This window comes from Pavona decussata, unplaced genomic scaffold (assembly GCF_977016875.1).
Source record: "Pavona decussata unplaced genomic scaffold, jaPavDecu1.1 SCAFFOLD_16, whole genome shotgun sequence".
NCBI lineage: Eukaryota > Metazoa > Cnidaria > Anthozoa > Scleractinia > Agariciidae > Pavona > Pavona decussata.
The window spans coordinates 2,379,485-2,407,231 of record NW_028145439.1 but is presented as its reverse complement, the minus strand read 5'-3'; the positions used below and the strand labels follow the sequence as shown (position 1 = coordinate 2,407,231).

At 40.0% G+C, this 27,747-nt stretch overlaps 1 protein-coding gene across 6 annotated transcripts; it reads left to right on the top strand.

The window, feature by feature from the left end:
- LOC146487310 (neutral alpha-glucosidase AB-like) lies at positions 1–26,978 on the top strand. 6 transcript variants are annotated; one of them, XM_085086961.1, is made up of 28 exons: positions 1–72; positions 488–583; positions 1,918–2,154; positions 3,309–3,476; positions 4,140–4,227; positions 4,987–5,068; positions 6,776–6,872; positions 7,297–7,398; positions 8,300–8,378; positions 9,791–9,931; positions 11,349–11,410; positions 12,287–12,440; positions 13,731–13,787; positions 14,203–14,272; positions 15,754–15,833; positions 16,890–16,931; positions 17,604–17,802; positions 18,404–18,505; positions 18,910–18,968; positions 19,769–19,953; positions 21,117–21,181; positions 21,273–21,349; positions 22,156–22,230; positions 22,591–22,704; positions 23,485–23,594; positions 24,991–25,065; positions 25,423–25,526; positions 26,688–26,978. In XM_085086961.1, the coding sequence occupies exons 1-28, from the start codon at positions 50–52 to the stop codon at positions 26,798–26,800; spliced, it is 2,856 nt and encodes a 951-aa protein (XP_084943087.1). In that variant the 5' UTR covers positions 1–49; the 3' UTR covers positions 26,801–26,978. The 6 variants fall into 6 exon arrangements, with proteins under 6 accessions (XP_084943087.1, XP_084943075.1, XP_084943101.1 ...); XM_085086949.1 differs by having other exon boundaries at positions 9,758–9,931; XM_085086956.1 differs by lacking the exon at positions 1–72 and adding an exon at positions 196–325 and having other exon boundaries at positions 9,758–9,931.
- The last annotated feature ends 769 nt before the right edge of the window (positions 26,979–27,747 follow it).

Below are 27,747 nucleotides of genomic sequence, written 5' to 3'. Positions count from 1 at the left end.
GTAAACTCTTCCCCAGTTCTGTCTGAGCAGAAATCCTGTCTTGTATTCAATGGCGACCTCACACGCGTCCAGGTGAGAAACGGAAACTCACGTATTTTTTTCTTCACATTAATCGACCAATTTACTTTAATTTCATTTTCATTGCTCCAGTTTTAGTATCTTCGCCAAGTTTTTCAAGCATTGCGATCACGTATTCTATGTCATGTTTGATCACCTCGTATGTTCGACACGTGTCTAAATTTTTATTTGATAATGACAAACCGGTTTTCAAAGGTCTCTTCCGATTTCTCCAGCTTTTCTGGTAATAGCCATCCTCCAACATGAGGTAGCGTTTTGGATAAAGTTTCTTTTTAAATTTATATGCATTAAGATCAAGGTTTCATAAGCCAACTGTAAGGACTTTGGAATATAGCTTGAAATTTGTGATATATACGACAAGCTAACATATTATGTTTTGGCCCATCAATATTTTGTTTCTCGTTTCTAGCGGGTTCGTTTCGCTGCTCCTGTTGTGGATAACCGCGCAGATAAATGCAGTGGATAAACTTAACTTCAAGAAATGTGAAGACAGTAGTTTTTGCCGGTGAGATATCTAGATAAAAAAATTAGTGGGTGTTAATAAACATTAGATAGGAAATCCCTGCTCATTAACTATGGTTAACAAACTGATAATAATGCATCGGTCAATTTGCAGCATTGCCCATCCACCCCCCCCCCCCCCCCTTCCTGGGCTGACCAACGGGCATTAGAATTTTTTTTTTTTTGGAAACTTTACCAGCAGTGGCTCCACAGTGGGGACAAACAAGCTGTTCAAATGTCCTATAGTAGATGGTTTGCATTGCCGCCATGTTGGTGGACAAAACAAAAGACGACTTGCTCACATAGTTTGCATAAACTCCCAGAGGAGAAAGATCTTATCGTTCCTGTCCACCAACATGGCCGCCATGACATCATGTGCAAACCATCGATACCGTTAAAAAATAAGCTGGTGTGTGTGTGGGAGGGAGGGAGATAAGCACTGCTTAATTGATTGATGCATGAATTGAACTTCAAAATACATTCACAAAAGAATTAACCTTGCACAAACCCTTAAGTTTACTCATGGCTACTTGAAAAGCAGCCCAGGTGAATGTACAGTACATTGTACTTTTACGATGACTAAATAAAGGCTCTCATCATCAGCATCATTTACCGTCATCATCATCATCATTATAATCTGGGTGACAAATTACTCCTTTATTTTGGCACAAATTTTAAAGCATTAATTTATAATTACAAAATTGTTATGGCAACATTTTTCGATACAGTAAACAAGTCAAAATCTCACGATTGTGAGCATAATTTGTCACCCATGATATTAGAAGGTAATGAAATGGTATACTTCTGAAATTTGGGAGTAACTTCATTAAACATTTGAAGTTTGGAGTAGGCGGCTGTTATTGACTTGATTTGTTTTTGCTCAACAAGATATTCTTTGCTAGCATTTTTGGATGTTAAGAATACTTTCTGGAGGCAAGTGTGTTGTTTCTGAGCAAGAATTAGAAATATACCTGCAAGTTGAGAAAAATGAAGTAAGCTCATGAGTGGCGATCTGATCTGGCGCCACAGTTTGCCTAAAGGCTGTCAAACTTTAAATGTTTGGCAACAAAACATGTCATGTCTGGCACCCTATTAGAACATGCGTTTTTGTCTCGTGTCCATGCTTAGATGTAACCGATGGTGGTTTCCCAAGTCTTTTAATTTGGAATAAATGTGCATGAAATTATTTTGAAATCTTATTTCACTCATCATAATAATATTATTATCACCATTAATTTTGATTACTCATGCTTATCAAGAGACTTGCAATCCAGTTAGAACTGCATGCATAAGAGGTTGCCTTTTTAAACTCTTTCTCTCATTTCTTTTTCCTCACAGCAACAACAGAGCAATTCAAGCTGGAGAATCACCATATTTAGCAGTCAAAGATTCCATAGTTTTTACTGATTCCTCTATTGACATTAATGTACTAAACAAGAAAACGAATGTATTGCTCAGCCTTAAACTTCAAACTTTAGTAAAGAACTCAGTTAGATTTCAAATAAATGAAGCAAACCCCATTAGACCAAGATATGAGGTCAAGGATGTTTTAGTCAAGGATCCCAAGACTGTAAGGTGAGTTTATATATTCATGATTTTACCTGGGTTAAAATTGTTAAAAGGGGCTTAAAACTGATCTAAAAAAACTTTAAAAAGTTTCCCAAATTTTCGAACCATATCTCTGGTCCTTCTCCGGGGAACAATGAATCTGAAATTCAAAATCACTGCTTCATATTTTGGCTCCCAAGAGATCTTAGCAGCGGCACATATGCCCTAATGGGAACTCCATTCTTTCGTTCACAGAGTTCTTGTCAATGTTTGAGTGTCAAGACTCCAGAAAAATTCTGCGCTTGTAATTAGTTTCATTCCTTTCAAGAATTTCGCCGTAGCGTGGGTGGATGTCGTGTGTGGTTTTTTTGGCGTGTTGTCAGATTGCCGACTCTTTACTTGCGGCATGCACGGGATCGCATTTTAAGCCCCTTTTAACAATAATTGTTAAAACAATAATTGTTAAAAGGGGCTTAAAATGCATTCCCGTGCATGCCGTAAGTAAAGAGTCGGCAATCTGACAACACGCCAAAAAAACCACGCACGACATCATAAACACTGATCACCAAAAGAGCAACATTTTTACCTAGGTTTATAGAAACTAGATAAACTGCAGTTTACCACATTGGCTTGATCCTAACTTTGCCTAAATTACATTTAGCCACAATTACATGTAAAAACTTGTGAACTAGCTTTTTCAGGGAATATCATTAAAAATGTACGTTTGAAAAGAATTCCTGACATGAGCCCTCATTGCACACTTATCCATTTCAACCTCAAGAATGTGAAATCAATATGATCTATTAATGAGCTTAGGTGTAGTAATAGGTACAACAGGAGACTCAGATAACTACAGTAGCCCTGTGAACACCAACACCTTGCTTTGACACATGGTCATGCTTACAAAATCAGTGAATTATGTAAAATTCTCAAACCCATACTTAACTAACTGTACCTGGGCAGGAGTCAAAAAATCAAAGTTTGCACAGACTGCTAGCACATTTGCTGATGAGCTAAAGGGCAACAAATTAAACAAACACAGAAACAAATCTTCTAGAAGCTGTAAATTGCTTTTTATTGTTCGAAATCATATCCATGCATACCCCTCCCATGAAAGGTTTTATTTTAGTTTAGTTTGTCCTGTCTCCTTCCCTTATTAACTCATCTGTCAATATTTTCAGTTACCAAAAGCTCAAGCATGACGATGAAAGTGTTCACATTGGCTTCAAGAACAACAGTGTGGTGTTAACGTATGAACCTTTCCGACTTGACTTCCTGGTGGACAACGAAGTTGCAGTGTCAGTAAATTCAAGAGGGCTTATGAACTTTGAAGAGTACAGGGAGAAGAGGTAACTTGTAGCTTGTTTTAGGTGAGAGAAGAGTCAAAGATGGATTTGGGTTTGCCCTCTGTCATATGTACCTCCTCATCACCTCCCAAATCTGAGATCATCTCAGCTCGCTTCTTCTCATGTCTGCCTGAAGTTTTTAACAACAGCCACTGCAAATAAAAATGATGATATTCTTAGCGCAATGGAATAAATGTGATGGAATATTTTTTTAAGCCTGATGAATAAATGAGAATGATGTATTATTCAATAAGTGACACAGGAATACTCGAAAAAAATTCTAAGTGCTCCTGTCAGGATTCGAACCTAAGACCTCCGATTACTAGTTCGGATTAAATTACTCTACCACTGAGCTACAGGCGACTTGTGGGAGCTAAGGCCTTAGTTCCCACGAGTCTCTTGTAGCTCAGTGGTAGAGCATCCAAACTAGTAATCGGAAGGTCATGGGTTCAACTCCTGATAGGAGCACTCAGATTTTTTTTTCTGAGTATGCCTGTGTCACGTATTGAATATTAAATCATTCTCATGATATTCTTACTTAATATGATTATTTTACTGCCAGTGGTAAATTATTGATAATGATTAATTATATATGTAATTAGAATAAATATTATAATGTTCTATTTTGTAATTAAATAAATGATAAACTTTTTTTATTGAAACCAGAAAAGTACCAGCCAAGGTGGACGATGATGAAGGCCATCCTCCTGGAGAAAATGAAGAAGAGAAATCAGACAGTCAGCCTGCTGAGTTGGTATGTTCATTTCTAAATAATGCTGCAACATGTTGAATAAAGACACACAGTGTTGGTGATTCTTTTCAAGATTACTAATAAAAATATTATTAGGTAAGTCTACTCAGTAGCGCAACATGCGAATCAGTTTGGCCATAGTGTAGATTTTGACCAAGCCACCATTGACGACAAGGCGCATGATTACCACAAGAGACTTTTCCTTGAGGCCTGGCATTCTCTGCGAGACTGAAATGCGAGCAATGAACATATTGATGTTCCGGGAATTTCACTCACGTGATTTGTTCTCTCGCACAGTGATGGTTTGTTATGTGTCGTGATTGTACAGTTGTAGCACGTCCAAACTGTGAACCGTTAGATAAGCGTTTGCTAATAATTTTTTCTGGTAAATGTTTTGTTTTTAATGTTTTTTACGAGTCAGAGTCATACACATTATGTCCATTCCTGACTGCAATTTCAGTATTTTTCTACTCAGTAAGCATGCCTGTTAAATAGGAATTGAAGGAAAGCAATTAGTCACTGAGTGTACCAACCACTATCCAAAAATCTTGGCACCTTAAACGCTGCAGAAAGGCTTGTGCTGCCCGAAACACATGCCACATGTACGAAGCTAAGAACTACTGCACATGTGCCTCAGGGGTGACTGCTGACCACATTACATAACTGGCACTCTTTGTTGCTAACGCCTTTAAATTGCATTTAAATGTATGAAGTGACTACATGTTAATCCCTACTAATGTGAGAAATAAATGCATTTTTTAGGAGGAAGGCAATGAAAAGAAAACAGAGGAGGATGAGAACTGGGAAGAAAACTTTAAAGAACACAAGGACACAAGACCACGAGGTGAGATAAAAAGAGACTTCAGTTGATAAATTACAACACAAAAGTGATGTCGTAGTGGCAGTGAATCACATAATACTTACATGTATATAGAATCATTACCATGAAATCTTACTTACTTTCTCAGCTGAATGACTCTTTAGTTTTAAAAAATACCTGATGTTGGTTTAATCTTCCACTTAGGCTTTATATTAAATAAAATAAAATGCAAAATAATAATAATAATAATAATAATAATAGTAATAATAACTACTTATATAGCGCTTATCCAGTCCTGTTCTAAGCGCTTTACAAAGTTTTAAAAAATCATATCTGTTTAAAATAATTCGAAAAAAGATGAGTCTTAAGTTTACATTTAAAAAGTTTTAAATTGTCACAAGAACGGATGTGGACAGGTAGTTTGTTCCAGAGTTCTGGGGCCGAAACAGCAAAAGCTCTGGAGCCATACGACTTTAGATTATAGTTGACATGACACAGGCGAAATGAGTACGACGAGCGGAGCGTTCTTGAAGTTGAATAGCGGCGTGTCAGGTCTTGTATGTAGATGGGGGACTGTTGGTGAAGAGCTTTGTGGGTGAGCAGAATTATTTTGAATTTAATTCGCTCGGAAACTGGAAGCCAGTGGAGGTCGAATAAAATAGGGGTTATGTGGTCATACTTGCGAGAGCCTGTGATCAGTCGAGCCGCTGCATTCTGTACTGACTGAAGTTTTTTAGTAACATATTTCGGAAAATTGTATAAAAAAGAGTTACAGTGATCCAACTTGGAGGTTATAAAAGCGTGGACTAGAGTCTCAGTGGTTTTAGTGGATAGCAATTTTCTTCTACGGGAGATGTTTCGAAGATGATAGAAGGCAGATTTACAAACAGAATTAACATGAGGGAGCATCGACATAGTACTATCAAAAATGAGACCAATGTTTCTTAAACATAGAGAGGGCATGCTTTTGGAACAATATGCAGCATGCAATCTGAATTTCAAGGTAACTACCAGTAATAGTGTTGTCCAGAACTCATCTCCCATCAATGTGGCCTGGGTTCAATTCCCGGACTCAGCATCATTCCAATTCCAATTTGATCTGGGGAGTGTCTCCATACTGTAAAGCACATTTGTCATCTCATCGTGCAATCATGTACAGTACTATAAGTACAAATTTACAATTTTAATTTAAAACCTTCCTGCTTTTCATGTGACGTTTGTGTCAATCAGGTTGTTATTATGTACTAACTAGTTTTTTATTATTAAGTACATGCATCATTTACTCCGGAAAAGAAGGAAGGTTGGAATCAAAACAAAGTCAATGAAAGTTTCTCTTCCATTCAAAGGCTAGGTCACAAAAGACACTGCATTGCTCAACTTGCATCACTCCTAGAAATTCCAGATTAAATGATCTGTGAAATGGCTGTACCTTAAGTTTTAAACCCCACTTACCAGCCTGGCATGTGTTTCCAGAGAGCAAGATTTCAGAGTTGTAAATTAAACCATTTTACATACACAAAATTTATAAACTTTGAAAGTATAAACAATTTATGTTTTCCAAGAATTATAGAAATACATTGAGTTATCTTGTACGAAAAATTACTGGCAATCTGTAGAAAACAGATAAGAAAATAGCTTTCGGGCCCAAAAGCTCTTCAGGAGCTTTGAGAAAAGGCCGCTAGGTAACTTGAATTTCTCAATAAAATCTGGGCATTTTGATTCATTTCCAAGGTCCTTGTTCTGTTGGTCTGGACATCTCATTCCCTGGTGTTGAACATGTCTATGGAATCCCAGAACATGCAGATACTCTAGCACTCAAAACAACTGTGTAAGTAGAGAATTCTTTTGGTAGGAAGGTCATTCATGTAAATCATGAACAAGAGTGGTCCCAAGATAGATCCCTGATCAACACTTATTGCAAGGCTTGAGAGTAACTTTTAAACTCACCAGCCACAATCTCACTTAATGACTGGCTTATTCTTACTAATTTTTTGCGTGTACTAAATTTCACGATTTTGTCAGTGTTTTATTAATTTTATTAAACCCTGAGCTGACGGCACTTGTCACAAAGAATAAAGAAATACTGGAAAGATACAAAGGTCTGGTTCAATCTAACTACAAGGAGTCTACAGATGAAAACTTTGAGGTTTTTATTTCTTCCACGTGATTCTTGTAGCAGAAGTGGTAACGGCAGAAGCCTTAGTTTGATTAATTATTAAACTTAATAATATTATTCTTCTTTTTGGCTGCAGCGGTTCAGAACCTTACCGTTTATATAACCTAGACGTGTTTGAGTATGAGTTGGATTCAAGGATGGCTCTTTATGGAAGCATCCCTGTCATGATCGCTCATAGGTTAGTGGCAGTCGACAAGTTAGGGTAAAGAGTTACATGTCAAGTGATGATTTGATCTTGATTTGACTTAACTTAAATTTAACAGACAGATTGGAATGTAAAAAACATCGCTCTGTTAAATTAATTTACATCTTGACCTTTGCTTGAAACAACAGTAGGGCATAATAATTATTTATTATACCAAAGCATCAATTATCTCATCGTTTATCATTCCATTTCTAAATGCTGAATTGTCTGAATTTAAGCCTTCAGACCAAACTACATGATTGTGTAAACACAAAACAGTGTTTCTTGCTTGATTATAACCTCTCTGTATGCCCTTTTCCACCCTAAACTTGGAAAACATAAGCCCGGTCCCCCAAAGCTGATGTTCCATCAGTACATTGCCAGCGACAATCAGCCAGGTATACCCACTAACGCCAGAAGAGATTCAAAGCATGGTACAAGACCGGAAGGCGTGGAAAAAGCTCACGACCGACTGCAGTGCAGTTGGCTGATGATGATGGTACATGTATATGCCAAAGTGAAAGTAATTTGGAGAGTTAGTTACTTACACCACATTCCACTGAGCCCTCCAATAATAAATAATTATCAGTGTACAAACTTAGCAGTGCCGTTGATTATATTTTTATTAAGTGACTTTATATCTGTAGTTCCTTGCCGCTTGTAAATTTGCATTGTGGCCCCAGTTTGCTGCTGTGTACAGAAATGATTTGCCAGCTATTATTAATTATTTTGTGGTCATGATGCAGGGATAATCAAGGTTTAAACATCAAGGGTTACATTAAGAAAGTGAATGTTCGGTAGCAGCGATATGTTATTAATAGTAATTATTAATTAATTAATCCTGAAAGTAATGACATTAAGCAACATCTTGTACTGATTAATTCTTGCCTTTTAGTGCTGCACGGACAGTGGGTGTGTTCTGGATGAATGCAGCTGAAACATGGGTGGATATAAGCTCATCAAATGCGAGAAAGGTACTAGAAAGTAATTAAATTATTATTCCTTTTCAGCATGGCACATTTGACTGACCATGTCCACCTGACAACTGAAGGTCACTGCTTGACGGCCGCATAAGCCAGAAATTGAAAACTGGGCATCCAAAAGGCTCTCTCTTACTAATAAATTTTGCAAAGATTGAATGAATTCTAGTCTGCAGAGTACGACAGAACTTGACAATATCTTGCCCATCCAAAGGCATTTTACTGGCATGCTCGCCATGCAGTATGAGCTTTGAAGTTACATTGTACCCCGCGTGCAGGGCCGAGTGGTTCAAAGCTAATCCTGAGTTGACATGAACTTTGATTTGACTATATTTACTAATCCGTAAGGTTTCATCCAAAAGATTTTTGTCCCTCAGTTTTCAGCTAGGTACTAGTCAGCGAAAATGGTCACTACAACAACTGAGTAATTTTTGCAATGTTATTTTACTTACTACGGTACGTAACATATTAAAGTTGAGCACAATAAAATAATTGAAAATTTGTTTAAAGAGGGCTGCATTAGTAACCATTTTGGAGATATAAACCAAAAAATTAAAAGACCTTTGTTAACATCAGGAAGATTTAAATAAAATTAACTCCCTTCTATAAAATCATTTACTACACAGTTTTTGTTTGTTACAGATTTAATATCAGTCTGTAAAGCAATAATTTAATTGTCTTTCAAATACAGTGTTGTTATATTGACTACAGGATAACTGGTGTCAAAAAAGCATATTGGTTCAAAGGTCCTCCCAAATCTTTTAATTTCTAAATAAATTTTGTTTTTACATTACTAATTAAATAATCTACTTTGTAACTAATAATAATTACCATGATGATGATAATTTTTAACTCACTTATTAATTAACTTGCTGTCGATTCCTTATTGATTAATTGTATGATAACAAGTACATTTGGTATTTAAAATTGTACTTACAGTGAATGTCAAATGCTTTACACTGAACAATTATAAAATGGTTTTCCAATAATTTTTATTACTTTGAAATCAATGTCGAACAGCGTTACTTTTAATTTTTCTTTTGAAATCAATGTGACAATCTTTTTCAAAACTGACATAAACATTCGTCCATTTAATAGTTTCTCTTTTTAAATTTATTAAACAATTAGCCACATGATTTATCTGTAAGCAATGGTTTTGGCTGCAGCAATCTGACAGTTGGAAAAAAGCCATTAAACATGTTCTTGGTAACACAAGCAATGATTGTAGCAAGATCACCATTAATAACAAAAAATACAACATACCCTAGCTTACTTTCAGTGGAGCATTTGGACATTACACAAGGGTCAGTTTGGAGCCTGAACTGGCCTGTAGCTTAGTCCTTTTGTGTTCCGCTCTTCTTTTGTTTTTTCAGTCCATGTTAAACTCACTGATGTCATTTTTCAAGGAAAATGAAGAGGTACCTCAAGTGGAGACCCACTGGATGTCAGAGAGCGGCATCATTGATGTGTTTGTCATGTTGGGTCCAAAGCCGCATGATGTGTTTGAGGAGTACGCTTCATTCACTGGAACCACTGCATTGCCACCTGTAAGTGTTTGGAAGCTTTTTTAATAAGCATTCCCTTAAATCCTTAAAGGTGTCAAGGTCTGTCGCGTGGTGACTGAGTCAGGACTGGTTGATGACTGGCTGACTAACTTTCTGACTGACATACTAATGGCTGACTGACAATTAACTGACTCAGTGACAAAAGAATGACAGACTGACTGGCTGACTGACTAATTGACTCACTGGTTGTTTGACTAACTAACTACTAACTGATTGAAGACTCACTGACCAACTGTCTGACTGACTGACTGACTGACTGACTAACGACTTGCCAACTAACCGACTCACTGGCTGACTGACAGATTGGTCTCTCATGTCATGTGGCACATAATTGTACAAGTTCCCTTATACCAAGCTTGTTAAGTGCTACAAAACCCCAGTGGAGCATCTGCAGCCAATCCCAAGAGATTCAAATGACAATGGCATGGAGGTCATGTTGATGTACCATAACAATAGAAGCTAACGAGAAACCTTTTGTTGGCAGTACGCCAACATGGTGCCAATGACATCACATGCATACTCCCTATAGTAATCAATGTCTAATTTCCTCTAACTTATAAATCAGCATTGCATTATGATCAGACATAAAAGTCATTTGAATAAGGCCCCATTTATATGGAGAAAAGTTGTCCAGGGAAAGAGGGTCACCCTCCCAGCTGAGTCAACTTCAGCGAGTGTTTACATGAGAAAAAAGTTGACCCCGTTGCCCGAGCCAACAGCGCTCGCGCATGCTCTGATTGTCTTGCCTTGATGGAGTTGACCTGGCTGGGTGAGCCAAAGTGTTCATGTGGAGAAAAGTTGGCCCGGCTAGGAGGGTGACACTAACATTGAAAAATGGTGACCTGACTTGGCGGGTCACCCTTCCAGCTGAGCCAACTTTTTGTCCCTCATGCAAACAGTTCACCAAGTTTTGTAAGGAAATGTAGGAAAAGGTGGCTTGCCCAGAGTAGCTCGGGTAGGGGAGTGACCCTTCTACCTGGGACAACTTTTCTCCATATAAACAGGCCCTAAGTTTACAGAATGGTCACCAAACCACACATACATCCCTTCTGCAGCCATAAGAAAATTAGCAACTCCAGCACCTGAGGAGAATATATATGTAAAGACTTTGTTGCACTTTGCTAAATGGTTTTAAAAACGGTCAACTTTCAAGACATGGTCTGCCTAGATTTAATGTTGACAATCTACATGTAGACTGTTGTCAGACAAATGTCCTTGAGACAACAATTTAAGTGTTCCAGAAAATTGAGTTTGTCCAATTTGTCCAAGGCTTTTAGCCATTATTATACAGTAGTTTTAGAAGTAAACGGCTCAGTATTATTGTGTCTCTATTTGCGTGTAAACTGTGTATTCACGTTGTGAAGGTTGTCAACTTATTTCTTGTCTGTTATTCCCATAGATGTTTGGCATTTCTTATCATCAGAGTAGATGGAATTACAATGACGAAGATGATGTTAAAAAGTGAGTTAATTTTTTTTAGCATTATTTCCTTGTGTTGAAATAATGGACGTGTTTGTGTCGGTCACATTGACTACAGATGAATAAGAGTACACTTCTGCTACATGTAAGTGCGATTTAGTGATATTTGACAAAGTTAACAAACAAGAAGTATTCGATCTGGAAAGTGTCCCCAATTAGTTCTTTACGCAAAATACATTGACACTTAAATAAAGTGATTTTTGAGTGACTAGCTTTGGTGATCAGCAGGCCCAGTATCTGCACTCCAATTACAATATAGCTTGGTGTTGGTGATCCTACACATACCTTAGCAGTATTTCTGTGTTGTTTGCTTTTTGAACTATTATTATTTCCAAAAAATAGCTTTATTGTTGGCATGCAGAAGAAAATTTTTTTTCTTTGGGTTTTCCTTACTCAATCACGTGGTCGCTGCGATCGCAGGGCATGCTTGTATTTTTCTCTTAGGCAAAATTATTTTCTTCCACTGACTACATGTAAGTCAGTGTGACAGGTGCCTGAGCATATAGGGGCTCAGAGGTCAAATGAATAAACAAACAAACAAACGGGTTTGAAGGTACATTGTACAGATTTTGAAGCCGTAAACTTTGGATACCTATGGAACACTTGTTAGCCAACTCAGCTGTTACCCAGGAAGGTCAAGTGAAGAGCTGGTCATGGTTAATTTTGAATAACCCTGTATACCCGATGACGATGACGATGATGAAAATGATAATGATGATGACGACAACGACGACTAGATGAAAGTAAATAAATGATAACCATGGAAATTAGGTAGCAAATTCCACTGTCCTCTTGAAAACCTTGTATGTAAAACAGAATCAGACAGCTCAGTGAACTGTGATTGCGATTTCATTGCAGTGTGGACAAAGGCTTTGATGAGCATGATATTCCATACGATGTGCTGTGGTTAGATATTGAACATACTGATGGCAAGAAATACATGACTTGGGACAAGCTGAAATTTCCTACTCCTGACCAGATGCAGAAGAATCTGGCTGCAAAAGGCCGAAAGGTACTGGCTTCCGTCTATAATGTCCACATTATATGTATACCAAAGATCTATTTAAGATTGTAACACAATTGCCCGTTCCGAAGTTCAAGTGGAGACTAAGGACGAGTTTTAAATTTTCATTTTATCAGAAGTTGGAGTCCATCACAAGAAAGATCACATTAAAATTAGTCAGTTCCAAGTTTGAGCTTCTGTCGTTAGATTGAAACCATGTGGAAGGCCTTAAAATATTGGAAATATTACTTTGTTTGGATTTGGGGCACGCCATCTTAGAATTAAAGGTAACTACGCAATGAAACATAACCAAACCTGGTAAACTTAACAATTGTTATGGGATATTTCTCGCGATGGGGATGACTCGATTTGAACAATGTGTAAACTAGGGCCCAGTCCCTTTATGAGCTTCGGAACGGGCAATTCGCCTGGGACTAAGACCTACCATGCATTTGCTATCCGGACATCCAATTGGTACAAGTTTTGATATAGATTTCAGAAGCAGGTACAGTTTAGGATTCATACTGTTGTTAAATTCATTCTGATATAGTGCTAACATTTTTCTGGTTATTGGAGTAGACGGTGTACCCCGTGTAAGTTTTAAGACCTGGGTCAACGATGAACTTCGCCTGAGACGAACTAAATTGCAATTTAGGTCGACCCAAATGGGTCAAGCTCGACCGTTGGGTCAAACATCGAACATCATTCGTCGAACCAAATTCAGTCACAAATGTTTTGCTATCAAGGTAAAAAATTACACTATCACACAAAATTTTAATTGATTCGTTAAGTTCGGGTCATGAAAAGATCGACGTTTATCCCACGGTCGATCTTCACACGTTGGTCGATCTAAACTGAGTCGGCCGAACTCCATTGAGTCAAACGTCGAACTTAGCATGAACTTAGTTCGCTCAGTTTAGTTGGTCTCATGTGAAGTTCGACGTTTGATCCGAACCTTACTGGTAGAATGTGAACGTAGCCTAAGTTACAGTAGAATTATCTTCTTGTTTCTGATGACTCTGTGTTTTAAAAAAGAAATAATCACAATGAGTAACGCTAAGCTTACATGTACTGAAGCGCAAACAAAGAGTTAAAAGGCAGAGTCATTTGGCCTTTTGGTGTGACACAGATTTTCGGAATATATGTAAGTACACGAAGCTGGGTTGTTCAAACAAGTTAGCATTTCAACGAAAACGTAAGGATTGTTGCAGCACGGTGGAAATGCAGTCAGTCATAAATTAAGTGATACCTTGATTTATTTATGATCCGTTATTCCTTCTTCACTTTTGTCCGCCATAGATGGTCACCATTATCGATCCTCACATCAAGCGTGAAGGTGGATATCACATTCACGAGGTAAGTTCAGTAGCTAGTGTGGTTTTCAATTGAGCGAGCGAATGAGCAAAAGAAAAAACGCCTCACACTTCGCAGTAAGCCAATCACAACAGGCACAGGCAGCACAATAAGCCCAATCAAAATTCGAAGCAAATATGGAACCGGCGCTAAGCGAGGGAAAACGTAAGCTACGTTTTGTTAAAATCGTTTCTCATTGGTTGACAAAGTGGCGCGAGTTTTGTCAACCAATCACGGAGCGTAGTGTAGCAAAACCAAGCAAACGCATAATTATTAATCATTTCCTGTCTTTCAGTCTTTCTTTTCATTTTTTTTTTTTTTACTTGTGATCTTGTTTTATTCTTTTTCTTGCATTTATCATCACTTGTTTAATAGTAATGATGTCCAACTGAGTTAAATTGCTTTCCTAATCTCCCAGGAGGCAACAAGGCTGGGATATTACGTGAAGAACAAAGATGGTGGAGAGTACGAAAATTGGTGCTGGCCAGGTAATATTGTTTGGAATGAAGTTAAATGGTCTTGTATAATTTAATGGTGCTGATATTCTCCAAAGAACTAAAGCAAAACAAAAACAGAAATACTACTGTGTATTTGTTTTCAAGGCAAAAAACTTTTTTTTTATTCCACTTGTCCATTGGACGAGTAACGTTCAGATTCTGGTTGTCCGAAAGTTAAATTTACTAGTCCGAAAAAATTATTAAAGTGAATAACAAAATGTCGTAAAAAAACGTAGAAATTGTATAATCTGTTTTGTACCATTTAAATCCCGAGTATTTATTTTAACAGTTATTTCAATTTATGTTGTTCTTTGCACTTTTCAATACAACACCATTTCATACAGACACATCGGGGATCACTCACGTTCTTTATACACGACTTGAGAAAATGCAGCACATCTATGAGGCATTAAAACTGCGATCTAAGATGACTCCTTTGACTCCTCGTCGATTTTACGGCTTATTCGCTGTAGCGGCGCCTGCTCTGGTTTTTCTTCGCTTTTAGCTCGTTGAAAACAAAAGTAATGAGAATGGCTCTTTTCGTGACTCACAAGAGAATCACGGCGAAAATCAGTGGCGGACGATCCATTGATGCCGACATAAAGCCGGCTCGCTTTATCGGCTACTAGCATACCTGCGGCACAATGCCGAACATTTCATTCTTCTCCGCATCAATTTTAACCCAGGAAAATTCTTTTTTCCATGTTGGTTGGAATTTTCGAATTCGACTTTCTTCATATTGTTTCACAGGTTTTACTACTTCTTTAATAATCACAAAACTTGCCACAACGGTAATCGCATCGTTCACCTTGTCTCAAACGAGGTCGTCATTTCCATATATGGTATGTGGATCCCAGTCTTCATCGAAACAACAGAACCAGATATTCTCGGAAAACAGAAGGGAAAACGGGAAAGTTGTCGTAAAAAGAAACCAAACTTCGCGAAACTCAGGCTCAGTCCTCAGTAGAAAAGAACATCTTTTTTTAGGCAAACTCTACTCGTCCCGTAGGACAAGTGCTTTTGGAAATCCACTCGTCCGAGATACGAGAGTACTCGTCTCAGACGGGCGGACGAGTGGAAGTTTTTTGCCCTGTGACTTTTGCAGCCTTTTTTAACTAATGGTGACGGCGCCAACTTGATAAAGGTTTTGTATAATGAGAATGATGTATTATTCAGTGACACAGGCATACTCGGAAAAAAAAACCCGAGTGCTCCTATCAGGAGTCGAACCTAAGGCCTTCCGATTACTAGTTCGGATGCTCTACCACTGAGCTACAGGAGACTCGTGGGAGCTAAGGCCATTAAACTAGGTTAATGAGACAAACATCCTGCATACTGCTAAGATTGGAATGTCATGTGTGGCATATGCGCAATGGAAATAAGTGACACAGGCATACTCGGTTTGTATTGGTAAAAATCAAAGCATGGAAAAGAATGCATAGATACGCATCTCAACTTTTTTTCTCTTCTAGGGACATCATCCTGGATCGATTTTACTAATCCAGAGATTCGCAAGTGGTGGGCCGGCAAGTTTGCATTGAGCGAGTATCAGGTATCCAAGTTACTCTGTTTCTCCCGGCATGAAGTCGTCACTTTCCATATATTGTGAAACCCCGCTTTATGGACATCCGCTTATTACGGACGGTTGTGTTTGTCCTGATGCAAAGCCCATATATTTTCTCTTACATTAGCACGGACACTTTCCTGTGGCCCGAGTGACACGCTACATACAAAGTTAACCTCGCTTTACGGACACTGCATATATACGCACTGTGTAAATTGTCTAATATTCAGTCCGTCTGGCTGAACCACAGACTGAAAATGTCAGTGCTGATTAAATTTTTGACGATAGTCGCCGATAGTTTTGTCTCGTTTGGCACCCCCGCTCGATAGTAGCCGATAGAGAATAGTAGCCGATAGAGAGCCGATAGTTGAACTATCGGCCACTATCGGCTGCTATCGAGTTGGGTGCCAAACGAGACAAAACTATCGGCGACTATCGACAAAAATTTGAGCCGGCATGTTCAAACTCGACGAGAGCGGCCGATAGTAGCCGATAGTGGCCGATAGTTCGGTGCCAAACGAGAGCGAGAGTTTCAACTATCGGCCACTATCGTTTACTATCGGTTCTCGTTTGGCCCGGCCTTTAGTGGCGCTTGAAGCATCAAGAGAACATTGATTTTAGTGTTACACTATTTTAATGAACGTGAGGTTTCTTCAGTTTGAAATTAAACAGTTGTAACATAAATTCGTTCTGTTGCTTTTAAATTGTATGCGTTAGTCTTTGTATGATAAAACATGTGTCCGTGACATTTATTTTGGCTGCCCGCTTAATACGGACATTCGGATAATACGGACACTTCTGCTTGTCCCTTTGGTGTCCGTATTAGTTAACTGAGTCCCACTGTATTACACGACCACCGCACAGATGTTTTCGAAAATGCATACGAGACTTTGAAAAAGAATCTCGGATACCCCAACCATTGTGAGTTAGCTAAAGTACAATGTGCTTTACTTTCAAAACACCTGTAGAGGCGCGAAGAAAGCCCTGGTAACCTAAGGCTGTTAGGCGCACTGTGCATCTAACCGCCAGTTTTTCTTCTTCCAGGGTTCAACGGAAACTCTTTTTACCTGGAATGACATGAATGAGGTATGTACGGATAGCAAAATGCCAAGAACACTTGCCCCCTACCATTTCTCCCTGGGGCCGAATCCTAGCTTAGGTGAGTTAGTTGTTGGCCCTTATTGTTGCTGTGCACTAAGAGTTTACCTCAACAAAAAACCAATATTTCTAAACAGTATTCTAATATGGGCCCCTTCATCACTATACCCGGCGTTTGCAAAAGCCTCTTTTCATATTAAAGGCTACAAAATATTTTCGTTAGACTGTTCGCAGTCCCTATTTTTCCCGTGGGATTTACGAGACTCGTACGCTTCGATCGAACTCCCGTCATCTTAGTTTGTAAAGGCGAGCTCAACCTGGGGAGAGTGTCTAAACTACCGAGGGGGGCCCTGTTGAGTGGGGGAGGAGGAGCGAGAAAAATATTCCCCCCCCCTCCCCACTCGCGCTCCACTCAGTAGTTTAGACACTCTCCCCAGGTTCCTCTCGCCTTTACAAACTAAGATGGCGGGAGATCGATCGAAGCGTATGAGTCTCCAAAAGAATCTCCCCTGTGAACAGTCTGTAGTTTCGTCTGCGCAGGCGTTTTTACCCGGCTCACTAGATTCCCTGTCAGTCGCTTTTAAGGCAGTCGTATTATCCTTCTCTCTTGTACTGTGGCTCGCCTACTCGTTTTTTCATTCCTGTTTTTTTCTTCCCCAGCCTTCAGTTTTCCACGGTCCGGAAGTTACAATGCACAAGGACGCACTGCACCATGGGGACTGGGAACACCGCGATGTACATAACATCTATGGCTTCTATCAACATATGGCTACAGTTCAGGGGCAGATTGATCGCTCGGGGGGTAGGGAGAGGCCGTTTGTCCTGTCAAGAGCGTTTTACTCGGGTACCCAGAGACACGGTTAGTATTACATGGATTACTGCAATGAAATGAATTCTGCTCTTGTACATTTATTGAGCTCCTCCTACCTTTGTCACACAGTCACCGCTTCACCGCCACTTCAGGGATGGCGGACATAGTAAGCAAGTAGGAAGTAAACGTTGTGGAATCGGTATTTCAAGAAATAAAGCCAAACGTGTTTTGAAAAAAATAACCTAAGCTGTTAAAGGAATCCGCAAAAACAAGTTAGCTTTTTTCACGTGGCAAATACGCATACGAATTTCAACTTTATTCTTTCAATATTCTATTGTCTCTTGCCGCACGGACTCTGTGATGTTCACACTTCAGTGTCTACAATGAAATGACTGACGGCTTGGCCAGGCCATGGTTCCTTCTGTAGTACGGGTCCGTGTTTAAACGTTGCTGACGATGTGGCCTGTTACTCCGTAAGCTTAAGTTGTGGAGTGTTTTGCAACTTACAGCTATATCCCCTTCTCAGCTTGCCTTCTTCCTGTTTTTATATCTGACCTGTGAATCTGTCAAAAACGTTTTGAAATATTGTAGTAATTTCTGTTTAAGAACACGTTGTTGTAGCTTATTTCAGCTGATTACTTGGTTCCAGGTCCCATTTGGACGGGTGATAACACGGCGAACTGGGACCATCTCAAGGCTTCCCTTCCCATGATCCTCTCCTTGAACCTTGTTGGATTGCCGTTTTCAGGAGGTGAGTCGGTTCTTTGTTTACTAGAAATATTTTGTGTGTGTGTGTGGTTTTATGAATTCAGCTTTGATTGCTCAAACAGGTGGTATGTTTTCCCAGGTCTTCTTTCTTGTTTAATTAACGGGTTCACATTTTCACGTGTCATGGGCTCAGAGTTTTTCATCAACACAGAAAATTACAGGGAATAAACTTCATCCGGTTATGAATCTGTCGTAAACTCTTATCTTTGCTTTCCACCCGAGTTGCTAAAAATGTGACGTTTTACTTCACAACAGTTACACAAATAAATTGCCCGAACCACACTGCCTCTTGAGGGTTCATTTTAAAGTATCCCTTGGAAACAACCGTCTCAAGTTTCATTTTGTTTTCTGTTGGTAGAACTAAACATGTTTTCTGTGATGTTTCAGCTGATGTTGGCGGTTTCTTCAACAACCCTGACCCTGAGTTATTAGTGCGATGGTACCAGGTAAGCACGTTTGCCTTAATACACGACTGTTACTGAAACTATAAACAATGTTTTCATCCAAGTTGTTTGCCTAAAGCAGCCTGATTGTCCAGAAATGCACCCAACCCTGATTTTGGGTACTTTATATGACAGACCTTTTTGTCGTGTTTATATGACTTCATGTTTGACAGAATTAGCTGTGTTTTAGTAAGAAGTTAGGGTAGGGACACTTTGAGATGTCTATCAGACAGTTCATGCATCTCAAAAGCGTGCATTTCTGGACGTATCTCAAAAAATTGGGGTAACCATGCATTTTTCAGAGATAATAAAGCTTCAATATCCACGGTATTAGTAGGCACCGTCCTTAATACTTTGATCACCTAAACGATTTGCTGAAGCGCCGATTATTTTTCAATTTGGGCTCCGAACTTCTCAGCGTTAGGTCTTGTGGGTGTCTTCATGCATTTCTTAAGTAGTAGCCTTGACATCAAATTTCCAAGCTTAACAATGCACAGATAATTTGCTTCGGTCGGCGAAAGAGAATTGATAGCTAAGCGCGAGTTTCTCGCAAATTGTGCGTAAACGAGAGCTATTTCAGTGCAGCTTCGCGAGCCAGACCACAAACAAAATAAGCATTGCTGGGACACGCAGCGTTCGGTGACCAAACGTTGAAAAGCGTTCATTGGTTTCCCAGCGAATTTGAGCTCGTGATCTCAGGTAGTAGCCGAACGTAGTTACAACACAACATAAGATGACTGGTGTCTTTGTTTCGTAAGAGTTATAAATAGACTCATTTTTTTCTCCCTTTGGAAATCCTCCAGGCAGCAGCCTTCATGCCATTTTTCCGTGCGCATGCGCATTTGGACACGAAGCGACGTGAGCCGTGGCTGTATGAGGAGAACCACAAGAAGATCATAAGAGACACAGTCCGCCTGAGATACTCCCTGTTGCCATACTGGTATACCCTGTTCTACCACGCCTCTGACAAAGGCACACCAATCGTCAGGTGAGGTTTTTGCAGATTTTTTTGCTTAGGTATGGGTTTTCGACAGCCGGAAATACGTTTGCGTTCGCAGGCTAGGGTTGCACTAGCGACAGAATCAACAACAGAGGGTAAAGGCTCGCTTAAACAGTTTCACATTTGACCAACATTCGTTCAGCAAAAGTTGAACGGATGTTGGACAAAGTTGATGTTGAACGGAGTGCTCAAACGGTTTCAACACCATTCAACATTTTCGAGAACGAATTAAATGTTGAATGGATGTTGAATAAAAGTTTAAACCGATTTAAATTTGATTCAACAAGCTTTCAACATTTTTTTTGCGCTTTCAACAATGTTGGACGACCCGTCCAAACGCTCCAGGCATTTGTTTAAGTGTTGAACGCATGTTGAACCAAATGTTGAAACCGCTTTAACAGGCGTTAAGTTGTATTGTGGTCCCTCACTTGGAAATTGGAATAACTGGGCTGAATGGAATGGAAAGCACAAGGAAAATACAAACTCTCCGTCTTGTCTGATAAATCACCAATCAGGGGATTTTTAATTTTTTGCCACTTTTCCTGTCACCTGTTTGTCCTTATTACTTTCCTAATTAAAATTAATTAATTAATTAATTTAAATCGACACTATGAAAAAGCGAGCACTTCGATCAGAACTTTCTTCCACTGGTGATTCCGCTTCGCTTCCGTCGCTGGCCCATCAAAAAAAAATGTATTTTTAAAAACGTCGGAACCTCTTCCCCCCCCCCCCCCCCTTCCCCTTCCCCTCACCTACGTCTCAAGTTTATCGTCAAGTCCGACAAATTGAGAACGATTTGAAAATAAGCGATGTAGTCACTTAAACAGAACACCGCTGCCGCTTAGCGTATCAGCTGAGGATTTTTATACGCGAGAATTACATCGCTAACAGTTTCTATTTTGCAAATCTCCCAAATTGTTAGAAGTGTTTCTGTAGTTCCGTGGCAACGCGGTCAAACGTTTTTCTGTTTCCTTTTTGAAATAACCCTCGATCAAAAGAAATAGCGTAAAAGTAAAGTGGTTGTTATAGTGACCGATCAGAGAGCGAGCTCATTAAAGTTTATTTCATAAAGTACGGTAGTATAGTACCTAGACTAACGCTTTCGGCACTGAGTACATGTTAAAGTTGATTTGTCAATTCATTTAATACAGGCCTTTGTGGGTTGAGTATCCTGAGGAGAAAAAGACGTTTTCAATGGAAGATGAGTTTTTACTTGGTAAGTAAATTCTTTACTGTTTTCGACGTGTTCCGTTCCGTTTTCCTTAAAAATCCATCGTTAAAACGTTATTTCTTAATTTTTTTTTTAGGGAAGGATCTTCTCGTTAAACCAATAACCACCCAAGGACAGAATTCCATTGATGTTTATCTGCCAGGAAAGGGCGAGGTAGGGTAGCTTTTTCGTACTCGCCTTAGAGGAGTTCTCAGTTCAGTGTCGTAGTAATCACTTACCAATCACAGCAGATGTAAACAAGACAGTGGACCAATCAGAACTCAAACTGAGAAAGTGCATGTAAGTGACGTCAAGCGCAGGAAAATGCGTGCGAAAAACTCGCGATGGGTTTTCCTTCGACTCTGATTGGTTAGAAAAATACTCGCGCCAATTTTCAAGCCAATCAGAGGTAAAACCGCCGTCGTCTACGTTTCCCGCGCTTGGCGCCTGTTGCATCAACTTATCTCAGGATAAACCGTTTATTTACATGTAGCTTTTGCAGTTTGTAGGTGGTGCTGAAAAATAGAGCGTAAATATATAAAGCCGTGAAACAATTAGAGTTGGAATACGGAAATCTTACCAAATACTGAGAAGTGGCCGGCCTTAGCAGTAAATTTCGATAATAAACGTTGGTAACTGTACACATAATTTTATAACACAAACCTCCTCAGCTAAAGAGGTACTAGCTTACTTCCCGCGAAGCTTGATTTTAAATATGTGACCGTGTGGGCCTGGGCTACATTACTGGGAGAGAAAATAGGTGGTAATTTGTCTTACCCGAGTTCTGATTCGTTCATTGTTTTGTTTGCATTTGTTGTGATTTCCTGGAGGTGTTTTGGTTTCACGAAACTCAATCAAATACCACTTTGTTAAATTCCTGTTATATGCAGTATTGAAACACCCAACTCCTTCCTCATTAAAACGTTTGTTGAGAATTTTCTGGTGCTTCAACAAGTTATTGCAATCTGTTTTCATTTTAGTATTGGTACGATTTACACGACTTCAAGATTTACCGAGGGGAAAACACAATTTACGTAGCTACTCCACTCGAATCGGTAAGACATTTGTAAACTGTGAGCAGTCTCTCTTTTGCTCGAAAATCCGCGGGGAAGAACGAAACGAGCGAGCTCCTTTTTCGAGGGTCGAGTCGCGCGCGAGTGGCGAAGGCGCGAGGAGCGCGGGCGCCGGCTCGCGGCTTCGCTCCTTCGCGCGCACGACTCGCGCTTCGAATTTCGTGCATTTTTGCTCAGTTTTTTGCGTTCTTTCCCGTGGATTGTCGAGTAAAAGAGAGAATGCTCGCAGCCTAGACATTTGCGAACCAACTGTTTGACTCATTTGAGCAGCTTGTGTGACGCTTGGTTGAAAACTTTTTCCCGTCGTTAACAAATGTTTTTGTTTCCTCGCTTGTGTTTTAGATTCCGTTGTTCCAACGTGGTGGCAGCATCATTGCGACAAAGCAGCGAGTCCGCCGGTGCAGCGCTCTGATGCACAAGGACCCTTATACCCTGACTCTAGCTTTGAACTCCAATGTAAGGACACATTAATTTTGTCTGCGAAAAGTTCCTCACTTTTTTCTGGATGGCCGAGGGATAAACGAAGTGATTGTCCAGAAACGAAGTGTTTGGCAAGTGACGTTCGGGCAATGCCGCGAGTGCTAAGTATAGTCTTGCAGGAAGAACTCACCCGCGCAAAAATTGCGTACTGCGCGTCGCTTTTGCACAGCGCAGGCGATTTTCGAACGCTACCGCCCGTTATTCCTTGACTACCCCTGAGTAGAAGGATGGATATTTCGTGGTCTGAACCGCCTGTTATCCTGTAAACATAAATAATGATGATTTGTCAAGTTGTCCTTTACAGGAGACAATTTTGTGTTCCCCTAACCCCCCAAGTCCCAACAAATAAAGGATAAATCAAACTCCCTATTTTGACCACAATAAAAGCCAATTTCATTTTGCTGCAGTAAGCGTCGTTTCTTGATCAGCGACTTGATAAAATGACGTCACAACACAAAAACAATAGATTTGAATAAATTACCGCAACTCCAATCGCTTTCATTCCGCGGGCTCACTGGAACATAAATTCGAAAAACACCACTTCTCAAAGTTCAATATTTTCATATCGCGGGGCCCAAACTTCATTTCGGTGAGCAAGACAAGTACAGCCACATCTAATAAGCTGTAAGGAACGCATTTCTGTTTCAAACGTGACATGAAGTTTTGATTGTAGTAGTACTTTAAGAAATAACTTCTGTTTTAAGAAATAGCCTTGATGGGGAAGTTACCGTTCTCATATTTTTTCTTTCCGTTCAGGCCGAAGCCGAAGGAGATCTTTACGTGGACGATGGTTACACGTTTGATTACAAACGAGGCGCCTACATTTACATGAAGTTTGCATTCCGTGGCGGACGGCTAACAGCAAAGTAAGACAGTTTTTCAACTTCAGTAATTGATGAATATTACGCTAAGTTACCGAGTTTTAAGGACAGTGCCTCCTAATGCAGTAGTAATTTTTGCACATTTTAAGACTATGCGGGAAAAGCAGATCCTTTTATGGACTAGTGGAATCCAGGAAGGAAATTGAGGGTAACGGGGCAATTTTTAGAGATAATTAAGCAACGATTATTCTTAAAAGCAGTAGAATGTAAAGAAATGTATGCTGTTTCTGAAAAATGCATGGTTACCCCCATTTTTCTTTTTGGATACCAAGAACACTTGCTTAGTTCTGCTTTCTCCCCATGCTTTTAAACCACGCAAAAATATCCCTCTGTTAGAAGGCACCACCCATAGGAAATCCGAGTATCTCGAGATGCGCAGAGATTGGTCACATGTCAAAACTCATTTTTTCCTGCTGTCGTTTAGCTGTTAAGTGCATAACAAAGAGCTACGACGCCGTGGACGGTGCAACATATGACTTTACCGACAGAGCCTACATTACACCTCAGGGGCGCTTCCTTTCTTTATATTTTGGCCCAAATTGTCGGTTGGAAAATCCCAGAAACATTCCGTTTCAAACGGAAAGGCTTTTTTTTTTTCGTTCCAAACTTGCAATCTCATTGGTAGATCAAGAGATTTACGTGATGGTGTAATGATGGCGCAAGAAGACAGCAAAATGGAAAATGGAAATTTTGTGCAAATGGACAGTCATCTCCTCCTGACCGGTTGGAACTGAAAAAGTCGATTACCTCCGAAGATTGTTCGTCTGTTCCGGAAATTTCCATGAGATCCCCGCGTTCCACTTCAACCGGTTTTACCGAAAATTTTGGCTAAGTAAAAAGCGCCGTTGTTAACCCTTTCAGCCCAATATCAACACGTATATTCTCCTCACTGTCCTGTATATATTTTTATGCTACTAGTTGGGAGATTTTGCCTTAAAATCAAGACATTTAGTCTTTTGTGATTATTTCCTTCATTCTCCTGACTTAATTGTTTAATCAAGCAGCGACATTGTGAGGAGAAATTAGATGTTAGTCACCACTGGGGCTTTTTCAAGGGTCGAGTCACGCTCGCGAGCGGTGGAGGAGCGCGGGCGCCGGCTCGCGGCTTTGCTCCTTTGCGCGCGCTGAAACACGACTGCTGACAAGAACGCCTCCGGGCACCAAAAAAAAAAAAAAACAGACGTGATTTTGCATGAGAATGGCCGCAGTAATACCATACCAATATCCAAAAGCCTACTCACAATTTTCTGTTATCCTACCAAAAGTGAAAATGGTGGAAAAAAAAAACGATGAAAGATACGGTTTAGATATCAGTGTTACCAGGGAAGTAAACGTCGCGAACGTCGTTTTGAAATAAGAATATTCGCCGTTTCTCCCGTAGGAATGCATCTAAACCCATCCCCCATCAGCCTCCAAAAGAAGACTCCGGGATTTTGTCAGCCATGTGGAATTTTCTGTTAGTGGCTTCATTATTTTCTCGTTTACTGCTATCCCATCCACACTAGCTTACTAGCACACTAGCTTTTTAAGTCGGGTTAAGTACGCACTTGTATCCACCAGTTGAAAAAAATTGCTCTAGTCAAACCAACCCTGGGTTTGAAGTTACATTTCACCTTTGGGTTGGAAGAAAAAAAATAATAAATCATCTTATTTAACTGTCAATGTATTTAGCGCAGAGTCTCTAAGCGCTTATAATTTTTCTAAAAAGCTAAGCGTTTACAAAAACTCGCACCTAAATATTACAATTCTGTATAACATCAAAAGGTTGCGTTTATGAAGCGTTTATTTGCTGTTTTTTGGGGTCTTCTTGTAGGAAGGAGAATCCAAACACTCATTACAAGACTGATGCGTGGATTGAGCGGATAGTTATTCTGGGAATAAGCAACGCCCCGAAAGGAATTTTCCTGACCGCTGATGGTGAGCAAAAATTCCCATAAATAAATTAATTAATTAGAGTGGTTTTCAATTGAGTGTCGAAAGTAATTTCGCGTTTGCTTTGGTTTTGTATTACTACGCTCTGTGATTGGTTAACAAAACTCGCGCCACTTTCTCAACCAATGGGAATCCAAACCAAAACCAATCGTGTTTTGGCCGCACGCGTATTCCCGCGCTTGGCGCCAGTTACATGTATTTGCTTCGAATTCTGATTGGCTCGTTGTGTTGTTTACATCTGTTGCGGTTGGCCAGAGTAATTACTTTGGTTTTGGTTTTACGACACTCAGTTGGAAACCGCTCCAGCTATCGTATTTAGGGATAATGAAACAAACTTGACAGAAAGAAATATTTTAAGGTTAAGAATCCCAGCTAACAGGAAGCGGACCAGTTGGCTATTTGCAAACGCGGCCGAGGAGATAAACTAGGGGCTACCAAGCAACAACTCCAGATAGTGCCTAGAGCGGGACTTGAACCCGGAACCTCTGAGTTAGAAGTGCCACGCCCTGATCACTCGACCACGCTGCTTCCTGAACTCCTGAACTACTCCATTATGAAAACTGGAGTAGTTTGATTGGTTTTAATGAACGGTCTGAATTTAGCTGTATGGACCGCTAAGATCGACCGCTCAACAGTTTGATTGCAGAGTTGCTTTTCATGAACGGTGCGAATTTTGTTGGGTGCTAGGATCGACCGCTCAGAGTTTGATTTTAGAGTCGCGTACATATCTTTGAATGTTTCATCCGCAGTTCAAATATGTGATTCTTGTGTTATCGGTATCCCATAGGTCATAGTTTGAATTCCTTTCCCGTTCAAGCCTGATTCTTGCGATTCTGCTTCCATCGAGCTTATGACTTCGCTTGCGACCCCGTTGTTTGATTTTCATTAAGGTGGTAAGCGCCCTTACGACTCCAAACGACACTGACTCCGTTGCAATCTCGTCACCAGAGTCCTCAGGCTCTTTGACCAGCGGTTGGTCGCCAGGAGATCAACCGCTGACCAAAGAGCCTGAGGACTCCTGGACTCTGAGCCGTCACGTGTTACCCTCTTTAAATAAAGTATCTTGCTTGCTTGCTTGCTCCGGGTACAAGATTGATTCCGTCGCTAGTGATACTCAGCCTTAACATTTTCTGTGGTTTCTTGCAGGTGGTGAGAGTAGGCATCTTCAGTTCTCGCACGATAGTTCCACAAACACCATGACCATCAAGAAGCCCGCGGTCAACATTGCTCAAGAATGGACCATTTCCATGCACGCCTAGGCTAGGGTTTTTTGCTATTAAATTATCTTTTTTACACTATCAATCACGGCTTGGAAAGATTGCTTTCACGATAATAACGAGACGGGAACTCGTCTATAATAGAGCACATTGCCAGCAAGCGAGATTTTGTTACGACTTGTTTGAGTAAAGATAAATAAATCAATTTGTATAAACTAAACTCTGTTAGCGTTGTGGAAAAGTTTTCTTCCTCATCACTTTTCCCTCCCTCACGTACCGTTGTTACTTTAGATGTAAATAAGTTATCAAAGGCTTCTGTGAGCCAACTCGTGAATGCAGAAGTGAATAGTGGTAACCGTAAAGCGGTACTCGCATCAAACTATGCTACAAGGATTCGTGGACGCCATGCCACATTGCGGGAATGCATTTTGTATAAACAATTAAATTACACACTACTATCTACTATGGAAATTCAAGGAGAGCGTAGCGTGGTTTTTCCGTTGAGGTACGCACAGGGAGCGTAGTGAAACGAGCGCCGAAGGCGTGAGCCTCTATGGGGGTGTGGGGGCATGCTCCCCCAGAAAAGTTTTATTTTTATAGCCTCGGAAATACCGTTTACCATGTTTTCCAGGGAGAAGTTTCATAAATCCAAGCGTGAAAAACGCTAACTATTCGTTGACTTTGTTGTTTGGTACTGTTGATATAAGTTGATATAAGTTGTGTATTATAAACTGTAAATGTGGCTACAAGAAATGGGCGAGACGTCTCCCTTTACGACGGGAAAATTCGGAAACTAGATTGTCAATATCCACATCCTTGTGCTTGTGTATGTGGAGTATTGCCAAAGAGGACAGCCTCGCCCCACTCATAGTGCTTCGAAGAGGGGCTTTCAGTCTCTTCATGCCGCTAAAACTGCGTTCGGCAGCGCAGGTTTATTTAAGTGTCTCGACCATCACCGTTGTCATGACTGGGTTTTGAAATTTCATTTT

Bases quoted from the DNA above. Each gene is read 5' to 3' on its own strand.
- LOC146487310 (XM_085086949.1), top strand. From the start codon at position 50: ATGGCGACCTCACACGCGTCCAG. The intron at 5,069-6,775 runs GTGAGATAAAAA...TTCATTTCCAAG, and splicing joins CAAGGACACAAGACCACGAG to GTCCTTGTTCTGTTGGTCTG. The intron at 7,399-8,299 runs GTTAGTGGCAGT...CTTGCCTTTTAG, and splicing joins CCTGTCATGATCGCTCATAG to TGCTGCACGGACAGTGGGTG.